General features: G+C 42.8%; 2 protein-coding genes across 25 annotated transcripts in view; one reads left to right on the forward strand and one right to left on the reverse strand.

Moving 5' to 3' along the window:
- Positions 1–12,585, forward strand: part of cax1 (cation/H+ exchanger protein 1) — a 1,125,587-nt gene that overhangs the window by 267,550 nt on the left and 845,452 nt on the right. The gene's annotated exons all lie outside the window — the stretch shown is intronic.
- The window catches only part of wnk1b (WNK lysine deficient protein kinase 1b), a 124,475-nt gene continuing 113,971 nt past the window's right edge, over positions 2,082–12,585 (reverse strand). For 20 of the 24 annotated variants that reach the window (XM_037539485.1, XM_037539480.1, XM_037539477.1 and 17 more), the window contains 3 exons: positions 12,317–12,358; positions 7,262–7,473; positions 2,082–5,513 (listed from right to left, as the gene is read on the reverse strand). In XM_037539485.1, the coding sequence (XP_037395382.1) occupies positions 5,163–5,513; positions 7,262–7,473; positions 12,317–12,358 (605 nt within the window). In that variant the 3' untranslated portion in view covers positions 2,082–5,162. Of the gene's footprint in view, positions 5,514–7,261; positions 7,474–7,682; positions 7,735–12,316; positions 12,359–12,585 lie in introns of all 24 variants that reach the window. The other 4 variants (XM_037539497.1, XM_037539489.1, XM_037539488.1 and 1 more) reach the window with 2 other exon arrangements.

The raw sequence follows: 12,585 nt of genomic DNA on the forward strand, positions 1-12,585 counted from the left end.
GTAGTACAAAACAAAATAACTTAATGACAGGTCAGTAGCATTAAGTAAACATGTTGTTCTGCTGTATTTCTTTCCACAGGCGATCGAATGGAAAATAAAACACATGACCGTTTTATTCAAATTTGTATGTGTGCATGTCTGTGGATACTCTGTGGCAATATAATCTGAGACCGAAGCAGCATGCAAGGTCTTTTTTTTTTTCTTTTCCAACCAGAAAGACGAGCATGGTCAATATCAACGTGTCAGGTAGTGCACTGAATGGCATTTCCACATATCGGCACTTTGCTAAGCAGTTTTGTAATAGGAAGGCGACAGGAGTAAACAGAAACAATAATAATTTTAATAATAATAACTGGAAAAAAAAACAAAAAAAAAAACACTGACAGTAGAAGTGTCTCCATTCCAAACAGGTGGTGGAGTTTGTTGCATTTCTGAATTCAGTAACTTCTCCCTACTATTAGAGTAAACCAGGGACATGGTCTTTAACCAATGAATCCCATTTTTATATTTTTTTTATATATATATATATAAATAACCGTTGTTGAGAGAAAACCTTGTACCTCCGTTTTTCAGTTCTTGACATAATTTGAAAATACTGGTTACCCTTTACATTGTGTGGAAATTTTATCTTGAATGGACTAAAACCCAAAATGACTTGGAAAAAAGTCTGGCTCGCATGACTTGCATTAAAAGTGAAGTAGGTTTTTTCCTTCTCCTGTAAAGTTACTGTTCTGGAGATACAAGGTTTTCTTCCTATAACAGTGCATAAATATATATGTTTCATTCTGCACTGCAGTTACTAAAATCACTCTATGGTAAACAAAATGCTCAGTTTTTATGGAATGAGAGCAAACGGACAAATTACAACCGGGGAATGGCACTCATTTGGTAAGCTTTATATATATTCTTTCATGAATGGGGACTGAGAACTTTGATTCTGAACTGATTTGTTCACAGCTTGAGCCAACCAAACTACGCAACTCTGAACTGACTTCTGTTTTCTAGACTTACAGGTAAAGCACTGAGCACAAAATGAAAGTCTCTAAAACGACGGTTTGTTATTAAATATTGAAAGTACAATATAGCCACTCACAGACAGTAAACAGTTGATAATCTATTCTGTATAACTGGCTTAATGTGAACTCTTCTTGTACCAGACGTTTCACTTAAACAGCTAAGCTCTAAGTAGAAGGCTTGTAATCTAGCAGTCCTCATCAGTGATCAGTAGTAGTTAAGATGACTGGTGGAACTCCACTAGTTTCACTGCTCTATGGTTTGTAACAAGCTGCTCCCGGCACGAACCGCTCCAACGCAAGTCTTCTGCTCTGTGTGAACTCAACTGGTACTTGGCAACACATCCAGCGGAGCACAAAGACGTGAAGGACCTAATACGGGTCCTGCTGCTGTGGTCTGTACAGTACAGTCTCCAGGACTGGAACTAACCTACATGAACAGTTTGGTTTCTTCACAGACGGTAGAAGAACTGTGGAGATTAACCAACTCTTTTCTCTACATTGTGAGTGGCGTCATGTGACTGCTACTAAAAGGTCCAAGAAGCTACTGATCTGCAGGAAACCCAAGAAGGCAGTTATCTGTACAGCAAAAATGAGAACCATAAGAGATGTGGGGGCAGCATTAAAGAGAAGTGAGGAGGGGGTTCGTAGGAGAGCTGGAGACCTTTGCGTTACAGCAGAGCAGCGGCTTGTGTCTTGTGTTGGTGACGGGCCTCCTAAGACTTCCTAGTCCTAGATCTAAGCTGAACTGACCCCTGCGTTAATGTCACATCTACTGCAATACTGGCCTCACTGGTCCAACATGCACCCAGAGAAAACTGAGCAACCCATCACTGAATGTACCTTAGCTCACCACTGAATGCAGTCGCAACCAGTGGGTGCACAAACCTGGTTAATTACGGTCAAAAACAACTGGCTAAAGCAGAATCTCCCTCCATTTTTCAACATTTCTACATGAGAAATTAGTCATTCAGAGTGGTCTGATGTGAGACCAAGACTTCTTTACAGTTGTAGTGATTGGAACCAGAGGTTGTAGCATCTCCAACGCAAATATAGCCAATACACAAATACATAAAATAAATTTTATTTACTTTCCAAAACAACCAGTGAACCTAAACGTGAGTTTTTATGTGTAATGTAATTAACCCTGACATCAGAATGTGTCAATTATATATCGCTGCTCTCCATTTTTGTTTTTGGCAGAATTTGAAAATACTTGTCCTTTACATTGCGTTTCAATTTCAAGATGAATGGATCAACAGAAACGGCCGAAAATGACCTGGTAAAAAAAAGCCTGGTTCCGTTGACTTCCATTAAAAGTGGAGTACGTTTTTTCCCTCTCCTGTAAAGTTCTCATTTTGGAGACACAAGGTTTTGTTCCAGTAACAGCGATATGATTTAGAGCCATCATAAAACGATGTCTCTGGTGTCAGGCAACATGTGTAACCCATTAATGTTTTGGGAGTGTTTAGAGGCTTTAAACTCTTTAGACGTCTGGTTTCTCTAGAATGACGCTCTCCACATCAAACCACTCGGAATGACCTGCAGCTTAACTGAGTACACAGGAAATTTTTTTCCCCTTTACTTATTTACTAATACACAACATACTGTCTCGCACACTTACGCTTTTCTTCCACTTGCCTCATCCTGCCACCTCTATCTGACTGACCTGTTGCCAACACAAGGCTGCTGCTGCTGGTCTGCGTGACCTCTCAGGAGAAAAAAGGGCACTGTGGTTTGTCAAAATCAAAGCACTCAAGCAAATCTTCTCGAGGAGAGCCTCAGCTATAGGCACGCTTCTGCTCACCTGCTTACAGAACAAGTTTAGGAGAATTGCAACCTTGAACCAATAACCCCCCCAACACACACACACACCTTACAATTGAGTGAAATCATTCTTTAGCCTGGGCATACTGTCACCACGCTCGCTCACCTCCCTGAATTACGGCCTGGAACCCAGTCTAACCGTGCCTACCGTATCATGACAATGCAATGAGCTGGAGCCTCACTGAGTGGATTAAGAGTACACCTAACCCAATTGCAGGATGACTGCACAGCCTGCGGCATCTGCAACTACGGTGGCTGTTTATTTACACACTACCTGCAAACTTCAAGAATGTCCGAGCTTCAAAACGATTTGCAACCCTTGCCCAAACGCAATAAAACGACAGAACTACGTCTCATCATTTCAGCCTCAAAAGAAAATGGCACCAAAACCCAGAATCTCTTCCCTACTGTATACTGTAACCTGTTTAGTCCACATACCAGCAATCCAATCAGGCACCAAGCACCTCCGCTGCCTCGACATCCAACCACAAAGCCAAAAAAAGAAAAACGAGAAATAAAAACTGAATGAATGCAAGGCACTAGAAACTCCAGCACGCTCTCTGGGCACTGGGGGGCGGGGGGGTGAGGGAAAAACGGACCGGTTATTCAAGTATGTTAATTGAAACCATTTTACATTCACATTTATCTAATACAAAGAAAGTACAAAGGAAAAAAAAAAAAAGGTTAAAGTGTCTCCAATAAGTTCTGTATAAGGTAATAGCTAGCCTTTCTTCACCTTTAAGCTAATAGCAATAATCCTCCAATTTCCACCCTTTTTCTACCTTTGTTTTAAACTAATGTTGTCCAACAACATTTATAATAAATCACAGTGTTTCAACATCAAAAACTGATGGGTAATACAGGTCCATACAGAACTCGACTTTTCTCATTCAAACATACATTTCAAAATCAACCTGTCAACCTAAAGAGGCTCCTAATGCGGCCATGATTATAAAAGCTGTTACGTTAGTAATAGATAACAGATTTAAAGCTTTAGTGGCTTCCAAGGCAGAATGCTTGGAAGAGCCAGACTGGCACCCCCGTTTAAATCAAACCTCCACTTTACCTCCAACTTTTCCCATCCCTGTCAATACCGATTGAGAATACTAGATAGAGCGTACAGGTAAACAGGTTTTTTGTTTTTTTTTTAAATTGGGAATTAGTTTGTCTAGCCCTGTACAGGCAGGCAAAGTGAGGATTTTATTAATACCCAAATATACTCCTCCTTACAGCCCGGATATAAACATTTACTCCAGGATAATTTATCAATTTGAGGGCCCAGTCAAAACGGTCCAATGTGAAAGGAGTACAGTAAGCATGGCAATGCACCACAAAGCAAGCTGGGATCTGAAGTAGCTTTGTAGTCCAAAACACAGGGGTGGCTGAATGACCTCTGCACATATGTACAACCTTACTAAAACGTAACCAAATGTAAATTCATAACCTAATTCATAAAAAGAGAGAAAGCTGTACATGAATTTTATATTTTCTCTACTGAAGGCCACTTTCTGCATTTTAAAATGGGCTTTGTCATTCTATTACTATAATTATTGCATTACTACATGGCATTAGAGCAGATACTGGGCTTGCAGCAGGGTTGTGATGGAGAGATGGGGCATGTTCTCTCTGTCCTCTCTTCCTTCACCAGTAGTACTCACTAGCCTCCATTGGGAAATCAGTCAAGACAAGCTTGGAGACTGGGAAGGGACTGGGTGATTGCCTTTCTTCAAAAGGTTAATAAGCTACAACCCAACGCCCTGACCTACCATCACCACAGTCTACTCTGGAGTAAACACTCTGGGGCTGGTTAGTGAAGGAAGCCATCACTACACGTTAGAGATTTTGAAAAACAAAAAAACAAAACAGAAAAAAAGGTCACAACCTTCTTTGGCCACTTAACATTGCACTCATTGTGTTCACCGATTTGTTATTTATTTATTTGCCTCTCTCTCCTCATGTTGTGCGTTTGCCCCATAGCATGTCCATGAGAGTGCAGGATTGATGAGAAGTCCCCAGGAGATGTGGGAGAGGTGTGTGATTCTGTTTATGTGTGCACGAACCCTGGCTTTTCCTCGCACAGCACTCTCCTGCTGGCTCTTCTCTCACTCTGAACTCTCTCCCCAATATGAAAAATACTGTCCAGGGCAAACAGGCCAGATGTCAGCCCCCTTGACAAGTCAGAGTCTGCAAAGCTGCAATGAAACCCAACTCATGTACCCAAGCCCACGGCAACGTCACCACCGGTCCATACCTTTTTGCCCCACTCTTTAACTCTTCCCCCAGTCAACGCTTGTCGTGGCCTACCATTGGGCTGGCCGAGCCCTACGTGGTCCTCAGGTTAGGGCCTCCTGGATTGCTGACTGACTTTTGCAAAGTGCTAATGTGGAAGGCCTGCATGGCAGACGGGCCCGGGTTGAACTGGCCCAGGGGTTGGGAGCCAGCCAGCAGGCCCGCCGCCTGGGTGTGTGCAGCTGAGCCGCCGGCCCACGGGCCGCTGTAAGGTGCTGATTGGTAGCCATACTGCGGTGTAGGGCACAGGGAACCCTTGCGGGACCCCATAGAGGTAGCAGGAGGGTTGGACATGGGTGTGTGGCCGCTCAGAGATGAAGCGATGTTGGGGCACAACTGACCCGGAGCAGAGAACTTCCGTCCCATATTGGCAGGTGGGATCATCTGAGGAGACAGGGAAATTATAAAGTTGCATCACTCTTTTCAGAGACTTTGCTAAGATTGGCATCTCTGGTCTTAACTTGTAAGATGTTTACACAGTTCACTGAACTAGCATGTTAAAGATTTCTGCCCCTGACACATACAAGGGGAACCTTAAAGGGCAGAGATTGTTCAAAATTTCTGTATAATTCAATGTTTAAGAAATACAAGTCATGAAGAATAGGGCATTTTAACATCAAACCAATCTAGAAAAATTGTTCACATCGGTGGTGATAGGAACTAGTTTACTGCCTCTAAAAGATCTATCCGCAAAGTTCTTATATGAAATAGTTACGAATACACTACCTGAGACATAGTTTTATGAGTCTTGTGAAGGCTTTAGTCCAAAACATGTTTTTAACAAGCTCTTCATGGTACATGTAGGGCATTTTTAGGCCAACCAGTCTCCAAAGAGCTTTTTGCATGTTCCCTCCTCGCCCCCTTTACCACTACTTTATGTTTATCCACCTTACATTTAAAAACACAAGTTCAATAGTGGTTTCACATAGTAAATACATGCGCTGTAGACATCACAACCCCTGGTTCCCATCATCACCACTCTAAAAAATAATCTGAATCAGTAAGTTTCTCTACAATGAACAATTCCACATTAAAGCAATCTGAATGCCTTTGTTTACAAGTCAACAATTAAATAACAGAGAAATCTGAAAACTGGTGCCATTTCCATATAAATACCAAGTTAGCTATGATAATGACAGAAGGAGTGGACTGCTGGTCTGATCTTGGATTAGGCCAAGAGTTTCAAAGAACAATAATGATGGTGCAAATCAGCAGCTCTTCTGTCGACTTTATTCAATATGTTCTAAATCTATTTGCCTGATTACATATTTTGATCTCTGGCAGGCATGTGCCAGTGATGTTACACGCAATTTCCTTCTGATTTAGGGGGACAATAAACAAAATGCTAGTTGAATGAATTCTAGTTGAATGTCTCTCTCAACATCTAAACCAGAAACCAACAGTGATTCCAGTCGCAGTCCTGGGGACCCCCATGCATGGCACCATTTTCCATAATCTAACACTTATCAAGCCTTTTGTGAGCTCGACAAGGTGTATTACAATGGCTGTTCTCAACCCTGGATCTGCATCTTTCAGTTTTTTTTCCTGTTCTCATTCAATTGATCAGTTCATCAACAGGTCTTTCCATATTTGAAACAGGTGCGTTAAAGCAGGAAAAGTGTTAAAATGTTGCAGGTCCAGCACTGGAAACCACTGCATAACATCAACTCTAATTTAAACCTATTCGACCCATTTAACCATCTCTATTAAAGCAACACTATCTTAATTGGGGTTGGCATCACAAAATAGTTTCACGATAGACAATAAGAATCACAATATTTCATTTTTTTGAAGTTTGATTTGATGGAAGAGACAAAAAGAATCAGAAGTGCCACATTTCAAAATACATTTTACACGCTGCACTAGACTAAATCCACTAAAGCAGGACTAACTGTGCTCTCTTTGTAACAAAGCATGCAGTTGGTCTGTGTTCAAGTACTAACATCCACGATACGCTCAGAAAAGCATGTTGCTGAAATTTCTCACACTAAATATTTTCATATTTCATATCCCTAATTTTCACCTAAAACTCTAGGACCAGGCTTGAAAATGCAAAAGTGAGTAAAGCCTGAGGCTTTAAGGACTACGACTGAGAACCACTCCTTCATAAACACTAAAGGGCAGGTTCTCACATCATAGCTGTGGCCCTGAGAGGGGGTCTGCTGTTGGTGCTTGGTGCCCCTCTTGCCCTGGGACAGGTTCATGGCATCCCTGGCCCAGTTGTCCACCAGCTTGTGCAGGTCGTCGGTGAACGTGCCCTTGCGGCTCTGGGGCGCAGTGTTCGGTGGCTGAGTTTGGCTCTGCCCCGGGCCCGGCCCACCCACCGTGTTGGTGCTGCTCGTCCCTGTAAGACAAGAGAAGGAGAAAAAAGACGGAAAGAAAAAAAAGAAAAAAGAAGGAAAGTCATTTAATCTGCATTCCACTGTAAACATGCTGAAGTGACACAATCTAACCACAAAAGACCAAGTCAAGGTGTTCATGTATATTTTCATATACATATAGGTTTGTATGTGTATGGTAATAGTCATAGCAGTGAGAGGCCCTATAGAGCACCTGGGAGTCCGCTCTGAGGCTAAAGGGGCATTTTTATCTCTCTGACTCCAGCCTGAAAAACAGGGCATGGTGAAAGAGTTAAGACACCATCTGGGTTTACACTCAACCACTGTTAGGCTTCCAACTCGCATTTTCCATGGCAGGGTTGCTGCAGTGAGCTACAGCAGTCTTTTAGGACATTAGAGGGAGCCAAAGAGCAACAAATGGTGATGGAACTCATCATTAGCACCACTGCATTAACCTTAAATGAACTGCGATGACTCAAATTCAAAATGGGTCGGTGCCATTAATATGGATTTTGTTTTTCTTTTTTAGCAGACAAGGTTTTCCTCTGACAAGTCTGTTTATCCTCAAACAGGAAGGTACTGTGACGGCTGAATTAGCAGTATGTGGACTGCATGGTTTTCTTTCTTGTTAGAACAAGAAGGTTTTCTGTTTGTATTACTTGTTTGTAAGAAATACTATAAAAAATGGTCACTTTAGGTCTACATACATTTATCACTTCCACTCTCAAACGCAAAGCTCTTTATAGAGCAGAGGCATCTGCATTCATTATCATCAGATGGAGTACCTTGGCTCTTTTAGACATGTCTGAGGATAACCATCAAACATGCAAGTCAACTGCCCTGTTTAACTGTATGTCTGTGAGTGTATGTGAAGCCAATGCATTTGTGAAAAACGGGGTTAAAATAACAAAAAAAAAAAGAAGCTGAAAACGAAACGATGAAAGCCACTGGTTTTTATAATTGAAAACCTGGTGCATGTTTAGGTTAAGAAAGGAAACAGCAATCATAATATCTGTTGACATTAAACCACAATCTGCCTCTATGGCAGAATAAAAAACAGCCTCCAATGAAGCAGCAGTAGAGTGCAGAGACAGAAAAGCGCATACACTGCACCAAGCCTCAAGCACCAGTGGAATTCTGGGGGATGGAGTCCAGAGCAAAGCCATGCTTACAGGGAGTGCGGGAGGAAAGCTGCACGCACAGCTTGACTTCAGCATTTTACTGGATGACTTCCATTCACTTTGCGTTCATTTCACGTTGCGCTGATTCAGAGGTCTGGCGTGTGCATGTTATACAAGAATACCAGCGGGTCTTGCAGCGAGCAGAGGGTTTAGCTCAGACTGAATTGTTTGTGAAGAGCGCGTACCCCTAATGTTAGCTGCTTGAGTCATGTTGAGAGATTAAGGAGTAGCACAGTGCAAAGAGCTGGAGCAAAAATCCATCAGGGATTATTGTACATGGAAAGGATAAAGACCCTGACAGACCAAGCTGTCTGTTGGCAGCCAGACGCCGCTAGGCCACTGGGAGCTGACTGTAGCATGTTTTTTGTGACATGTCCTACACTGTTATCTAATCTAATCAGCTCTCATCAATGCTGTGGGTGGCTAATTTCTCAATACCAGTACAGGTAGCAAATTTTAATCACTAAAGATGGGCATTTTAACTATTATTAAATAAGCTGAAACTTTGAATAAAAAAACTACGGTCAGACAAGAGCTCTGAAGGTGCTCTGATAACAGGATCCTCAGTGTTATTATGATTATTTATTATTATATGCATAATAATAATATTTACTTTTGTACTTTGGTTGGTGCATGTTCATAGATGACAACAAATAATTTTATGTTTTACAGTTTAACGCACAAACATTCACATCTAACTCCCTTTTACCCACCCAGCTCCATTTTTAACTTTCACAACTTAAACTTGGACATTGCCTGTCAGACATTCAAGCAATATGTTCTTGACTTTGTATGCTGCAATTCTGCAGTTTTACAGACTCCAGCTTCTACTATAGAGAGTTGTTCCTGTGTTTGGTATCAGTTATAATATTTGCAGTGTCTAAGTATGACCAATTAAAATCATCCAATTTGGCTCCAAAGCAGGATGTCTTCGACCTGATCCTCAGGGCCCCACAGACAATACACATTTCTGCTACAACCCAACTCAGGAAGGATCAAAGAACTTGGACCACCTGGGGATCCAAGATGACCAGTTTGAAGACCTCTGCCCTAAAGAATTCAGAATTGGCCGGGGCACCACTAATTTTGGTTGTGTGTAATTCTGTATGAAGCTATTTGAGCTGCACTGTGAGTATATACATGCGCATGTATATGCGTGTGTGTGTGTGTGTGTGTGTGTGTGTGTGTGTGTGTGTGTGTGTGTATATATATATATATATATATATACACACATACACACACACACACACACACACACACAGCTCAAAAAAATAAAGGGAACACTCAAATAACACATCCTAGATCTGAATGAATGAAATATTCTCATTGAATACTTTGTTCTGTACAAAGTTGAATGTGCTGACAACAAAATCAAACAAAAATCATCACACAAAATTAAAGTGGAAAAACACACGACAGGCTGATCCAACTTTGATGTAATGTCCTTAAAACAAGTCAAAATGAGGCTCAGTATTGTGTGTGGCCTCCACGACCTCCCTACAATGCCTGGGCAGCTCCTGATGAGGTGGCGGATGGTCTCCTGAGGGATCTCCTCCCAGACCTGGACTAAAGCATCTGCCAACTCCTGGACAGTCTGTGGTGCAACGTGGCGTTGGTGGATGGAGCGAGACATGATGTCCCAGATGTGCTCAATCGGATTCAGGTCTGAGGAACGGGCGGGCCAGTCCATAGCTTCACTGCTTTCATCTTGCAGGAACTGCTGACACACTCCAGCCACATGAGGCCTAGCATTGTCCTGCATTAGGAGGAACCCAGGGCCAACCGCACCAGCATATGGTCTCACAAGGGGTCTGAGGATCTCATTTCGGTACAAAGTCAGGCTACCTCTGGCGAGCACATGGAGGGCTGTGCGGCCCTCCAAAGAAATGCCACCCCACACCATTACTGACCCACTGCCAAACCGGTCATGCTGAAGGATGTTGCAGGCAGCAGATCGCTCTCCACGACGTCTCCAGACTCTGTCACGTCTGTCACATGTGCTCAGTGTGAACCTGCTTTCATCTGTGAAGATCACAGGATGCCAGTGGCGAATTTGCCAGTCCTGGTGTTCTCTGGCAAATGCCAAGCATCTGGCACGGTGTTGGGCTGTGAGCACAACCCCCATCTGTGGACGTCGGGCCCTCATACCATCCTCATGGAGTCGGTTTCTAACCGTTTGTGCAGACACATGCACATTTGTGGCCTGCTGGAGGTCATTTTGCAGGGCTCTGGCAGTGCTCCTCCTGTTCCTCCTTGCACAAAGGCGGAGGTAGCGGCCCTGCTGCTGGGTTGTTGCCCTCCTACGGCCTCCTCCACGTCTCCTGGTGTACTGGCCTGTCTCCTGGTAGCGCCTCCAGCCTCTGGACACTACGCTGACAGACACAGCAAACCTTCTTGCCACAGCTCGCATTGATGTGCCCTCCTGGATGAGCTGCACTGCCTGAGCCACTTGTGTGGGTTGTAGAGTCCATCTCATGCTACCACGAGTGTGAAAGCACCACCAACATTCAAAAGTGACCAAAACATCAGGCAGAAAGCAGAAAGGTACTGAGAAGTGGTCTGTGGTTCCCACCTGCAGAACCACTCCTTTATTGAGTGTGTCTTGCTAATTGCCATAATTTCCACCTGTTGTCTGTTCCATTTGCACAACAGCTGTGAAATTGATTGTCAATCAATCAGTGTTGCTTCCTAAGTGGGCAGTTTGATTTCACAGAAGTTAGATTTACTTAGAGTTATATTGTGTTGTTTAAGTGTTCCCTTTATTTTTTTGAGCAGTATATATATATATATATATATATATATATATATATATATATATATATATATATATATATATATATATATATATATATATATATATATATATATATATATATATAAAGTACAGTAGGTTTTTTTTCCCTGTAATGTTACCATTTTGGAGATATAAGGTTTCTATATAAATATATGTGAAGTTGCTATTCAAATAAAGCTCATCATCATCATCATGTAGCTGATGGAAGGTGATCACCAATTTGCCCGGTGTGTCTGGGTCCTAACAGGATAAAGTGCATGTGTAATAGGGGTTAGTGTGGGGAGATGGGGAGTCATCTTTAAACTGGCTTGGGCATAATAGGATGAGGCTTCAGCCTGGGCCATTTAGAATGCATTAGCAGTGAACAGTGCTAGGAATGGAGATGTCTTGCTGTGGTCTTTTCAAGTGTTGGTGAGGAAAGCACTAACATGCACACACTAATACACACGCACAAAACCAAAAAACGCTGTGAATTCCTGACTGGAAACTGTTAGCGACTCACCCAAACAAAAATCTCTGACTTGCGTCACTGCCTAGTCCACCGCGGTCTAGGCACGGCACATATTTCAAATTTCGAGAATACATGACGGATGCTTTTGAGGAGAGATTGGTTCTGGTAGATTCTGAGCTTGACAACACATTTACAGCACATGAATGGGGTCATCAGAACAGAGAAATGCTCAAGTCAGCCTGAGAGCTTAGCAGCGCCCAGCAGCTTGAGCTTCAACAGGCCACAATGTGCGCACACACGCGCACACATATACAGAGCGAGAGAGGACAAGAGGAATGGGAAGTGCAGGAGTAGAGGAGGAGGAGGAGGAGGAGGAGGAGGAGGAAGAGGAGGAGGAGACATAAAAAAGAAGAGATAATTACTACAGAGCTGGTTGCAGGGGCACACTTTTTTCACCATCTTCCCTGAAGCACGGAGAGAAGCATGGGATTGAAGAGAGTCAGTGTTAAAGTCACTAAGCACAATGCATTACAGGGAGTGCATCATTACATGCCACCCTAGAGCTAAACTCAAGTCCAGACTGCTGCTTTAGCTCCATCCTTTAGCTGTGCATTAGAAAGAGGTGGAGGTGGAGCAAGGAAAGGAGCTAAACTGCAGCTGGTCTCTCTCATTTCCTAAAACTGGGACATTT

This window comes from Pygocentrus nattereri, chromosome 1 (genome assembly GCF_015220715.1).
Source record: "Pygocentrus nattereri isolate fPygNat1 chromosome 1, fPygNat1.pri, whole genome shotgun sequence".
NCBI lineage: Eukaryota > Metazoa > Chordata > Actinopteri > Characiformes > Serrasalmidae > Pygocentrus > Pygocentrus nattereri.